The sequence below is a fragment of the Oncorhynchus clarkii genome, chromosome 20 (genome assembly GCF_045791955.1).
Source record: "Oncorhynchus clarkii lewisi isolate Uvic-CL-2024 chromosome 20, UVic_Ocla_1.0, whole genome shotgun sequence".
Taxonomy (NCBI): Eukaryota; Metazoa; Chordata; class Actinopteri; order Salmoniformes; family Salmonidae; genus Oncorhynchus; species Oncorhynchus clarkii.
The window spans coordinates 63,758,006-63,770,754 of record NC_092166.1 but is presented as its reverse complement, the minus strand read 5'-3'; the positions used below and the strand labels follow the sequence as shown (position 1 = coordinate 63,770,754).

At 39.8% G+C, this 12,749-nt stretch overlaps 1 protein-coding gene across 1 annotated transcript; it reads right to left on the bottom strand.

Moving 5' to 3' along the window:
- Positions 1-314: 314 nt before the first annotated feature.
- On the bottom strand, positions 315-8,584 carry LOC139376700 (cold shock domain-containing protein C2-like). Its single transcript, XM_071119563.1, has 4 exons — positions 8,396-8,584; positions 1,956-2,328; positions 1,667-1,789; positions 315-1,467 (listed from the first exon to the last, which is right to left on the bottom strand). The coding sequence occupies exons 2-4, from the start codon at positions 2,144-2,146 to the stop codon at positions 1,305-1,307; spliced, it is 477 nt and encodes a 158-aa protein (XP_070975664.1). The 5' UTR covers positions 2,147-2,328; positions 8,396-8,584; the 3' UTR covers positions 315-1,304.
- Positions 8,585-12,749: the final 4,165 nt, after the last annotated feature.

Here is a 12,749-nt window from a genome sequence, read left to right as displayed (position 1 = left end):
ACAGTGCAAAAAAGTGGAGCGGCCCAGATACTGCATGATGCAAAATATATATATGGTCAGGGTTAACCATTACTTCATCAGAGGTTGACACACTTCCACACAGTAGACCTGTTTTGTGAAGTACTGTGTGTACCCTTGAGTTTCTCCAAAATTGGTTAAAGATTACTTGTCCTTGTCTGCCCTCTAATGGACTATCAATGTTACATACCGTTCTAATAAGCAATTCCTGAAGCAATATTTGAATAGCTAATAACCTATTTTGGACCACAGGTTAACTTATTCCTGCAAATAATCAACACAATTTCACACAGGAATTTGAATAATACAGTAGTAACTTTTTATCCTAATGACAACACGTTAGTCACAGTGAATCGACGTAAAAAGTGCTCTAGAACACAATGAAACTTCAAACAGTTTCCCAACATAAGAAGAGACACATAGTACTATATAATTTAGTCACAATAAATAAAACATGGTATTAACAATGCATATAAACCTAATTATGTTTACAAAAGACTAAAACTGCATGATGAAAGTATGAGACTATTGACAACAGTACATGTTCATTTCTTGTCTATTACTATGGATAACATGTGTTTTAATGATTTTAAAAAAAAGGAGTTTTGAACCTCATATAGTAATCATCAATAACTCTGTTACAAAGATTAATAAATTGTCATTGGTCAACATTAGACTGAAGGAGTGGGCATTACCAGGGCAGTATCATCAGAGTGAATTGTGCGATGGGTTAGACCAGGCATATATTGGCATTAAAACACAAATGTATAATCTTAACAATATCTACCTCACTTGTCATAATGAATAAAAATTAAATAAATAAATCAAAGTATGAATAAAAACAACATCATTTAGGAAGGTTTGTTGCTCTTTGTTTCACAGTTTTCCTTACAGCAGTGTCTTATTAAAACGTACTAGACTCCTGCCATTTTAAATAATCTTAAATAAACCATCAACCTTTAATCCAATTTAACCTGGACCCTTTTCCTAACTTAAATATTTAACTTTTCCTCATTCACATTCCAACTGAAACCTACTTAACGCTGTCTTAAGCCTTATATTACCACATTCCAACCCTCAGGGTTACACCTTCACGTAATCACTCCTTCCACTGCTCCCTGTGCTTGTTTACTTCCTCCTTCTCCCCCTTTACCTCTAGGCTCCTTCCTCCCCCACCTTATCTCCCTACCCTGGACTCCACTTCTCCCACTTTACCTCTCCAGGCTCCTTCCCACCTTCCCTCCCAACCCCCACCACACTGCCTATTTGCAGATGCAGGTGGAGGTCTAGGAGCTGATGATCTGTCCAGACCAGGTCTCATGCTTGGTTCCTGGGGCCAAGTGGGTGATGACAACCTCCATCGCCTGGATCTTCTGGTTCTTGGGGGGGATGGAACAGACTTTGTACGTGACCTCGTCACCTTCCATGGGCACGTATTCTCCATCAATACTAAAAAAGGGAGAGGGGGAGAACATTATGAGAGAATCCAGGCCTCTTTAGGTCTAGGACATTAAAGTTTATGAATATATGATAAAGCAATAAGGTGTATTGTCATTATAAAATATGATTAGGTACAATGCATATAACACTTCAGTCCCAAAGTGTGTTGTAGATTATAATTGCATCCTAACGCTTCAGAATCACTCACTCAGAGATGTGTACAAAGATGTCCTCTCCACCGTTGGAGGGCTTTATAAAGCCATGACCCTGGGACCTGTAGAAGGTCTTACACACGCCCTTATACACTGGGCCTGATCTGGCCCGCACCGTACTGAGAGACACACATAGGACAGAAACAACATTAACCCATGGAGGCTTTTCTCTGGACTTGCATCCAAAATGGCTCCCTAGTCCCTGATAGTGACCAGAGCCTCATAGATCACACTCAAGGCCATGCACAAACACACTCACTATCACCACAGATTATTCCTACTCACGCTGAGTATGTGCGGGTGCGTTTGGTGGGCAGAGGGCTTGGCAGCTCGCCTGGCATCAGGGGGGGTTTCCTTTCCCTCTCCCACACCCGACTTCCCTCCCTGAGGAAGGGGAATGATAGGGAGAGAGGGGTGCGGGGGGAGCTCAGTGGCCGTGGGGGATCGGAGGGGGACGAGGGGTCTGAATCAGCCATCTCTGTGGGGGTCCCCCTGGGGGTGTGGAGCTCTGTAGGAGAATCTGCCTCAGCCTCGGGTGGGTCACAGCCAGGGAGACACACCTAGACTGTCTGCATGATAAGGGTGATGGGTGTTGTGTTTGTGGTGGTGGTTTAGTATGTGTCTGGAAGACGGGATAATGGAGGAGCTTGGTGGTTGCCTGGAGATAGAAACAAAAAAAGTAAGAAATAGAGAAATATATGAATGAATCCGAAAGACTGCAAAACAATAACAAGGAGGGACACTCATTGAAATAACAGAGCTCCAGAGTTCCTCTGTGGAGATGGGCGAACCTTCCAGAAGGACAACCATCTCTGCAGCACTCCACCAATCAGGGCTTTATGGTAGAGTGGCCAGACGGAAGCCACCCCTCAGTAAAAGGCACACACCTGTCTATATAAAGGTCCCTCAGTGCATGTAAGAGCAAAAAACCAAGCCATGAGGTCAAAGGAATTGTCCGTAGAGTTCAGAGAAAGGACTGTGTCGAGCCACAGATCTGGGGAAGGGTAACATTTCTGCAGCATTGAAGGTCTCCAAGAACACAGTGGCCTACATCATTCTTAAATGGAAGAAGTTTGGAACCAGCAAGACTCTTCCTAGAGCTGGCCGCCCGGCCAAACTGAGCTATCAGGGGAGAAGGGCCTTGGTCAGGGAGGTGACCAAGAACCCGATGGTCACTCTGACAGGGTTCCAGAGTTCCTCTGTGAAGATGGGAGAACCTTCCAGAAGGACAACCATCTCTGCAGCACTCCACCAATCAGGCCTTTATGGTAGACAGCCCGCTTGGAGTTTGCCAAAAGGCACCTAAAGGAATCTCAGACCATGACAAACAAGATTGAACTCTTTGGCCTGAATGCCAAGTGTCATGTCTGGAGGACACCAGGCACCGCTCATTATCTGGCCAATACCATTTTTTTCAGCGGCAGGGACTGGGAGACTAGTCAGGGTCGAGGTAAAGATGAACGGAGCAAAGTACAGAGAAAACCTGCTCCAGAGTGCTCAGGACCTCAGACTTGGCGAAAGTTCACCTTTCAACAGGACCAACGACCCTAAGCACATACCCAAGAAAACTCGAGGCTGTCATCTCTGCCAAAGGAGCTTCAACAAAGTGCTGAGTAAAGGGTCTGTATACTTACGTAAATGTGATATAATTTTATATATAAACACACACGCATCAGCAAAAAAAAATGAAAGCTGTTTTTGCTTTGTCATTATGGGCTATTGTGTATAGATTGAGGAAACAATTTAATACATTTTAGAATAAGGCTGTACTGTAAAAAAAAAATGTGGAAAAGGTGAAGTGGTCTGAATACTTTCTGAATGCACTGTATGCATGAATTGAACCATATTGTTATTCTACCTGAGCATACGAAATGTAACAAGCACTTTTGGGTGTCAGAGAAAATGCATCTGAGTAAAAAGTACATATAGACAGTGGAGTAAAAATAAAAGTTGTCAAAAAATAAGTAGTGAAGTACAGATACCAAAAAAACTACATGCAGTGCCTTCAGAAAGTAATCCACATCGTCTTGTTACAAACTGAATTTAAAATGTATTCATTTGAGATTTATCACTGGCCTACAAACAATACCCCAAAATGTCAAAGTGGAATTATGTTATTAGATTATTTTTTTTTATTCATAAAAAATGAAAATCAGAAATGTCAATAAGTAATTAACCCCTTTGTTACGGCAAGCCTAAATAAGTTCAGGAGTAAACATTTGCTTAACAAGTCACATAATGAATTGCATGGACTTTGTGTGCAATAATAGCATTTAACATGATTTTTTAAATAAATACCTCATCTCTGTACTCCACATTTACAGATAATTGTAAGGTCCCTCAGTCGAGAAATGAATTTCAAACACAGATTCAACCGAAGACCAGGGAGGTTTTCCAATGCCTAGCAAAGAAGGGAACCTATTGGTAGATGGGTCAAAATAAAATAGCAGACATGAAATATCCCGTTGAGCATGGTGAAGTTACTAATTACTATTTGGATGGTGGATCAATACACTCAGTCACTACAAAGATACAGGTGTTCTATTCTAACTCAGTTGCTGGAGAGGAAGGAAACCGCTCAGGGATTTCACCATGAGGCTAAACAGAGAGTTTAATGGCCGTGATAGGAGAAAACTAAGGATGGATCAACAACGTTGTATTTACTCCACAATATTAACCTAATTGACAGAATGAAAAGAAAGAAGACTGTACAGAATAAAAATATTCCAAAACATGCACACTGTTTGCAACAAGGCACTTAAGTAATACTGCAATAAAATGTGGCAAAGCAATACATTTTTTGTCCTGAATACAAAGTTGTGTTTTATTGGATTTGCCCCAAACATATTACTGAGTACATATTTTCAAACATAGTGGTGGCTGCATCATGTTATCATTAAGGACTGGGGAGTTTTCAAGATACATTTTTTTTAACTGAATTAAGCCTGGAGCTAAGCTCAGGAAAAACCCTAGAGGAAAACCTGGTTCAGTCTGCTTTCCAACAGACACTTGGGGACAAATTCACCTTTCAGCAGGACAATAACCTAAAACACAAGGCCAAATTCACACGAGTTGCTTACCAAGAAGACAGTGAATGTTCCTGAGTGGCTGAGTTACAGTTCAGGCAAGACCTGAAAATGATTGTCTAGCACTGATCAACAACCAATTTGACGGGGACAAATTCACCTTTCAGCAGGACAATAACCTAAAACACAAGGCCAAATTCACACGAGTTGCTTACCAAGAAGACAGTGAATGTTCCTGAGTGGCTGAGTTACAGTTCAGGCAAGACCTGAAAATTATTGTCTAGCACTGATCAACAACCAATTTGACCAAGCTTGAAGAATTGAAAAAATAATAATGGGAAAATGTTGCAAAATCCAGGTGAGGAAAGCTCTCAGATAGACTCACAGCTGTAATCGCTGCAAAGGTTGCTTCTACAAAGTATTGACTCAGGGGTGTGAATATTATGTAAATTCAATATTTCTGTATTTAATTTTCAATAAATGTGCTACAATTTCTAAAAACAAGTTTTCACTTTGTAATTATGGGGTAGATGGGCGAGAGAAATAAACGTATTTCATCCATTTTGAATTCAGGATGTAACAACAAAATGTAGAATAAGTCAAGTGTCATGAATATTTTCTTTAGTAGTACTTTCAAGGAATTTTTACACCACTGACTGGAACTACGTACTACTCTTTTTTGCAAAAATGTAAGAAAATATGTCTGAAATGGGCAAGAATATCCTCTTTTTCTGCCTCAGACCTACCTAATTTTCACTTGATTTATAGTTAGATTTATAGTTAGACTAAATTACACATTCTGTCAACATCTGACTCCAGAATTATATGTTCTTGCAATTTGTAGTCTTTGACATTTCAAATTTAGGATATGATAAAGCTGTTTTTTTCAAAGTTACTTCAGTTAAGTAAACAATATTTTTCTTAAGTGTAGCTTAACTTCTTCCAGTGTGAAGTAATTGGTAGCTTGGTAAACTATATTTTCAGAGTAGCTTCCCCAGCACTGAAGAAAGTGATTTGGTTTAAAGCACCAGCACTGATGTCACTGGCTTTGAAATCATCCCAAGACTGTCTATATAATCCAGCCTCGCCGAGCCTTAGGTTCGATATTTAATACATCATATTACCCCCCCACCCGTGTATTGTGTATTCAGACATCAAACGCTTTGAACAGGCAGTGCAACCAGCAGATTATTTTGACAGAAAAAGCCCTAGACAATATCCAATTATTTTGCCATTGAGAGAATTGTGTTTTTGAGACCTATCACAATAGCCCTCCCCTCTTAGAGACTGCAGACTAATGGCTTTCTATGCAGTGTTGGGGAGTAGTGAACTACATGTAGTTCAACTAGTAATTAAACTACATTTTGCAGTAGTTTAGTGGTAGTTGAACTGAATTCAAACCTTGGTGGTGTTTTCAGTAGTTAATTACTTTGTTTGCCATGTAGCAGTGTAGCTTAATACTGGAACAACACACTACTTTTTTGTTGTTGTTGCTAAAATATAATATGGGTGAAGTAGGCAAGAATTTCCTTTCTTTTTTGGAATTTGACCTTAATTCTCATTTGAAACATATTTTTCGTGTTTAATATGCTTAATTGCACATTCTGTGAACATCTGACTCCAGAGGGATCTGTTCTTGCTAGTGCTGAGCGATTAACCAAAATGTTTATTTTTTCAGACATCGGTTCAATTACTTGATTTACATTTAGTTTATTTTTTGTGTGAGCCCAAAGCACGGTTTCTCTAGAAAAATAAATCACGAGAGGAATCAAGTCAAGAACTATGCTGGGCTGAAGGGAGTTGTAGTTTTCACTATGCAAATATTCAACCTAGTTCAGCACAGAAACATGGTCATTATCTACAATGCCCATAATCCATTGCGCCGGTTCATTCTGGCTCCGACAGAGATGGATCCACTTTTATGCCTGCTATGTTAGGTTACATACAGACTGACCGCATGAGAGAGGAATGTACACAACACAAGGAGATGATGGATAGACAGTTTGAAAGTAGGCCTATGCCTTATCTACTTTGAAGAACTAGTAAAATTATTTAGTCAGACAGCTCTAGAGCATACTTAGGCAGACTAGCCTATCTAAACAGGATGTCTACCCAATGTGGACTTGACAGAGACAGTGGAATATTTTCAAAATTTTGGCCATTGAATGTTCACTATTTTAGGCTTTGGAATTTTCATTTAAAAAGCATTTTTGTACCTTTTCAAAGTAGCTTTGGTTAAGTAAACTATATTTTTATTAAGGGTAGCTTTAATGTAGATTAACTTCTTACAGTGTGAAGTAATTCATAGTTTGGTAAACTGTGATATCAGAGTAGCTTCCCCAACACTGTTTCTATGTAAAAGATAGATGAGGGAAATGTGTGGCAGACTGCATCCCTAGGGCTGCTCTCTCTCTATGTGACAAGTGGCACCATCTAAATATAGCTGCCTGCATGGTGGAGTAAAGTGGAGTTTGCCCTTTATTGACTGGAGGGTCAGGGTGGAGACAGGGTTGCAACCAGAGTTTAGGGAGGAGGGTTTAGGGCGGTAGGGAACCATAATGATCCAATAAAAAGGAAAAGGCACTCTTTATTGGTAAGAAGCAGTGTAATCTCTTATCCCAAAACTAATTTAAGAGAAAGGGATTAATAAAATGTCCCCCATCCATGTGTCAAAGAAAGGTGGCAGGTTTTATCCTGACGACATCACACGCTGGTGGAATTTTGACTTGATTGTGTGTACACCACAGGAGGTTGGTGGCACCTTAATTGGGGAGAACAGGCTCGTGGTAATGGCTGGAGCGGAATCAGTGGGATGGTTTTAGATACCATTCCATTTGCTCCGTACCAGCCATTATTATGAGCAGTCCTCCCTCCAGCAGCCTCCATCCACTCTTATACACACCTTTGTTGTCACAATTTTGCACAGAAAAAAAAAACACTTTGAAAACTAGTATTGAATTATTGGCTATTACATACAATGACAAGTACTTTAATCAAACAACACAGTTTATCCATCTAATCTGTCTCATTTTATATATACTGCTTATAAAAGTAGTTAGTGACTGTAAACCGATTAAAAAAATAATGGGATTATTATAGGATGTACATTTATATTTGGCTAGTTTTGGAGCAGTGCAAACACCAGTGCCGACTGGGCTCCTTCAACTAGACAAAGGCTGTCTCAACACCACCATGCACTTCCCAAAATCTGCAGGGTACTGTGGCTGCTTGTCCTCAGCATTATCAGCATGGGAGACACGTAAATATTCAGTAGGCTACCCACAGACAGTCACTCACGACGCTGCCCTTTTTTGGCGGCCTTTGTCTAATCCCTTTTAACTTTAAAATACCCTAAGAGTTGTCTAATACGGGTTTAACATGTGGTGTCTTGACTCTCTCTCACTCACTCCCCAAATCAAAGCCACCGGCATCTTGATTCCAGAACATTCTTATGTGAACCAGCTGAGACAACAGGAGAATACATTGATCGTTCAAAATAAGGTAGAAGCTGCACGAGACTACACAGTTTAAAGGCTAGGCTACTCACACAATACATATTTATCCAGATAAGTTTATAGAATATAACATTTTCACCTGAATGGTGGTAGCTAACTTGTACAAAAATAGCTCCGAAAATAAAATATTTATAGCCTAAAGCGCACTATCAAAATGTAGGCTATTGATTAATCGTGCTCTTACCGTAAAATGTTACTCTGTTTTCGGTCAAACGTGGTGATGTCTTGACTCTTAACTGTTATATGACGATAATTATATAATGAAATAACAATATAATGCACAGATGTGGAGAGAATACCTTCCTCTTGTATGTGGTTTCGCTGCACAAACTGGTCTGTCTGGATGATGAAGGCGCAAAATGAAAAGAAAAGAGAGAAGGGCGGGGGTACGAGTGATGGGCAGTTCGGGAACGATTCGTTCTTTTTGAACGACTCTTTTTACTGACTCGAGAGTCATGATTCGTTTTTAGTCGTTCGTTTGGCCTGCTGGCCGCAATGTATTCCACAGCAAGATGAATTCGCGCTCCTCCGGCTCAGCCAATATAGTCTAATTGCAGACCGAAATTTGGGGGCGTTTCTTGATATGGCCATTCCTTGATTGTCCGGTAACACCCATTTGTGCCCGCCCTTCGTCAGTCCATTGATATCAGGAAACGCCTGTCAGTGCATGCCATTGGTCGGTTCATTGGTCAGTTCCACGCTATTTGTATCAAGGAGACTTCAAATCAAATAAAATTGTATTTGTCACATGCGCCGAATACAACAGGTGTAGTAGACTTTACACTAAAATGCTTACTTACAAGCCCTTAACCAACAATGCAGTTTTAAGAAAAATGTGTTAAGTAAAAAATAAAAGTAAAAAATAATTAAAGAGCAGCAGTAAAATAACAATAGCAAGGCTATATACTAATCAAATGGTGGTACAGAGTCAATGTGCGGGGGCACCGGTTAGTCGAGGTAATTGAGGTAATATGTACATGTAGGTAGAGTTAAAGTGATTATGCATAGATAATAAACAGAGCGTAGCAGGGGCGTAAGGGGCGCAGGGACATTGCAAATAGTTTGGGTAGCCATTTGATTAGCTGTTCAATCTTTGGCTTGGGGGTAGAAACTGTTAAAACGCCTTTTGGACCTAGATTTGACGCTCAGGTACTTGTCGTACGGTAGCAGAGAGAACAGTCTATGACTAGGGGGGCCGGATTTTCAAATAATATCTTACTTGTCATGTGCTGAAAACAACTGGTGCAGACTTTACTGTGAAATTCTTGCTTATGATCCCTTCCCAATGATGCAGAGTTTAAAAATAATACAAATAAAATAGTACATGAGGAATAAAATAAAAAACACAAGAATGGAGCTACAGTAAATACCGGGAGTACCAGATCAATTAGGAGCTATATATAATGAGTACCAGTATCAGATCACAGTGCAGAGGTATGAGGTATTTGAGGTAAATATGTACATGAAGGCAGGGTAAAGTGACTAGGCATCAGGATAGATAATAATAAGAATAATAAGAATAATAAAATAAAGAACTGAGTATCAGCAGCAAATAATGAGTTTAAAAGTGTGTGAGTGTGCATGTTTGTGTTGTGTCGGTATGAGTGCGTGTGTGTATGCTGTGTATGTGAATGTATGTGGGATTTGTGTGGCTGTGTCAATGTAGTATGAGTGTGTATAGACTATACAGTGGGGAGAACAAGTATTTGATTCACTCCCGATTTTGCAGGTTTTCCTACTTACAAATTATGTAGAGGTCTGTAACTTCAACTGTGAGAGAAGGAATCTAAAACAAAAATCCAGAAAATCACATTGTATGATTTTTAAGTAATTAATCATGCATTTTATTGCATGACATAAGTATGAAATGTCAGAATAATAGTAGAGAGAATTATCTATTTCAGTTTAATTTCTTTCATCACATTCCCAAGTGGGTCAGACGTGTACATACACTCAATTAGTATTTGGTAGCATTGTCTTTAAGTTGTTTAACTTGGGTCAAATGTTTCAGGTAGCCTTCCACAAGATTCCCACAATAAGTTGGGAGAATTTTGGCCCATTTCTCCTGACAGAGCTGGTGTAACTGAGTCAGGTTTGTAGGCCTCCTTGCTCACACACGTTTTATCAGTTCTGACCACATATTTTCTATAGGATTGAGGTCAGGGCTTTGTGATGGCCACTCCAATACCTTGACTTTGTTGTCCTTTAGCCATTTTGCCACAACTTTGGAAGCATGCTTGGGGTCATTGTCCATTTGGAAGACCCATTTGCGACCAAGCTTTTAACTTCCTGACTGATGTCTTGAGATGTTGCTTCAATATATCCACATAATTTTCCATCCTAATGATGCCATCTATTTTGTGCAGTGCACCAGTCCATCCTGCAGCAAAGCACCCCCACAACATGATGCTGCCACCCCCGTGCTTCACGGTTGGGATGGTGTTCTTCAGCCTCCCCCTTTTTCCTCCAAACATAACGATGGCCATTATGGCCAAACGGTTCTATTTCTGTTTCATCAGACTAGAGGACATTTCTCCAAAAGGTACGATCTTTGTCCCTATGTGCAATTTCAAACCGTAGTCTGGCTTTTTTATGGCGGTTTTAGAGCAGTGGCTTCTTCCTTGCAGAGCGGCCTTTCAGGTTATGTAGATATAGGACTCGTTTTACTGTGGATATATATACTTTTGTACCTGTTTCCTCAAACATCTTCACAAGGTCCTTTGATGTTGTTCTGGGATTGATTTGCACTTTTTGCACCAAAGTACGTTCATCTCGAGGAAACAGAACGAGTCTCTTTCCTGAGTGGTATGACGGCTGCATCGTCCCATGGTGTTTATACTTGCGTACTATTGTTTGTACAGATGAACATGGCGTTTGGAAATTGCCCCCAAGGATGACCCAGACTTGTGGATGTCTCTGATTTTTTTTCTGGGGTCTTGGCTGATTTCTTTTGATTTTCCCATGATGTCAAGCAAAGAGGCACTGAGTTTGAAAGTAGGCCTTGAAATACATCCACAGGTACACCTCCAATTGACTCGAATTATGTCAATTAGCCTATCAGAAGCTTCTAAAGCCATGACATAATTTTCTGGAATTTTCCAAGCTGTTTAAAGGCACAGTCAATTTAGTGCATGTAAACATCTGACCCACTGGAATTGTGATACAGTGAATTATAAGTGAAATAATCTGTCTGTAAACAATTGTTGGAAAAATTAAATGTGTCATGCACAAAGTAGATGTCCTAACCGACTTACCAAAACTATTGTTTGTTAACAAGAAATGTGTGGAGTGGTTGAAAAACTAGTTTTAATGACTCCAACCTAAGTGTATGTAAACTTTTGACTTCAACTGTGTGTGTGTGTGTGCGTGTGCGTATGTGTGTATATATACATACATACACACACACACACAACCGGTCAAAAGTTTTAGAACACCTACTCATTCGAGGGTTTTTCTTAATTTTTTCTATATTGTAGAATAATAATGAAGACATCAAAACTATGAAATAACATATCATCATGTAGTAACCAAAAAAGTGTTAAACAAATCAAAATATATTTTAGATTTTAGATTCTTCAAAGTAGCCAATCTGTCCTTTGGTCTGACGAGTCCAAATTTGAGATTTCTGGTTCCAACTGCCATTTATTTGTGAGACGCAGAGTAGGTGAACGGATTATCTCTACATGTGTGGTTCCCACTGTGAAGCAATGGAGGAGGTGTGATGGCGCTTTGCTGGTGACACTGTCAGTGATTTATTTAGAATTCAAGGAACACTTAACCAGCTAGGCTACCACAGCATTCTGCAGCAATATGCCATCCCATCTGGTTTGCGCTTATTGGGACTATCATTTGTTTTTCAACAGGACACTGACCCAACACACCTCCAAGATGTGTAAGGGCTATTTGACAAAGAAGGAGAGCGTCAGAGTGCTGCATCAGATGACCTGTCCTCCACAGTCACCTGACTTCAACCCAATTGAGATGGTTTGGGATGAGTTAAGCATATGCTGAGCAGCCAACAAGTGCTCAGCATATGTGGGAACGCCTTCAAAACTGTTGGAAAAGCATTCCAGGTGAAGCTGGTTGAGAGAATTCCAAGCGTGTGCAATGATGTCATCAAGGCAAAGAGTGGCTACTTTGAAGAATATAAAATATAAAATAGATTTTTGTAACACTTGTTTGGTTACTAGATGATTCCATATGTGTTATTTCATAGTTGAGATGTCTTCAGATTATTATACAATGTAGAAAATAGTCAAACATAGTGAGCAGGTATGTCCACACTTTTGACTGGTACTGTACAGTGGGGCAAAAAAAGTATTTATTCAGCCACCAATTGTGCAAGTTCTCCCACTTAAAAAGATGAGAGAGGCCTGTAATTTTCATCATAGGTACACTTCAACTATGACAGACAAAATGAGAAAAAAAAATCCAGAAAATCACATTGTAGGATTTTGAATGAATTTATTTGCAAATTATGGTGGAAAAGCTGATGCTCCAGTCCAGTTGTTCCAGTACCATTTGCCGGACGGTAGCTG

Coding starts and splice junctions, on each gene's coding strand:
- LOC139376700 (XM_071119563.1), bottom strand. CDS start 2,146: ATGGCTGATTCAGACCCCTCGTCCCCCTCCGATCCCCCACGGCCACTG. Junction 1,790..1,955: donor CGCACCCGCACATACTCAGC/GTGAGTAGGAAT, acceptor TGTGTCTCTCAG/TACGGTGCGGGCCAGATCAG. Junction 1,468..1,666: donor ATCTTTGTACACATCTCTGA/GTGAGTGATTCT, acceptor TCCCTTTTTTAG/TATTGATGGAGAATACGTGC.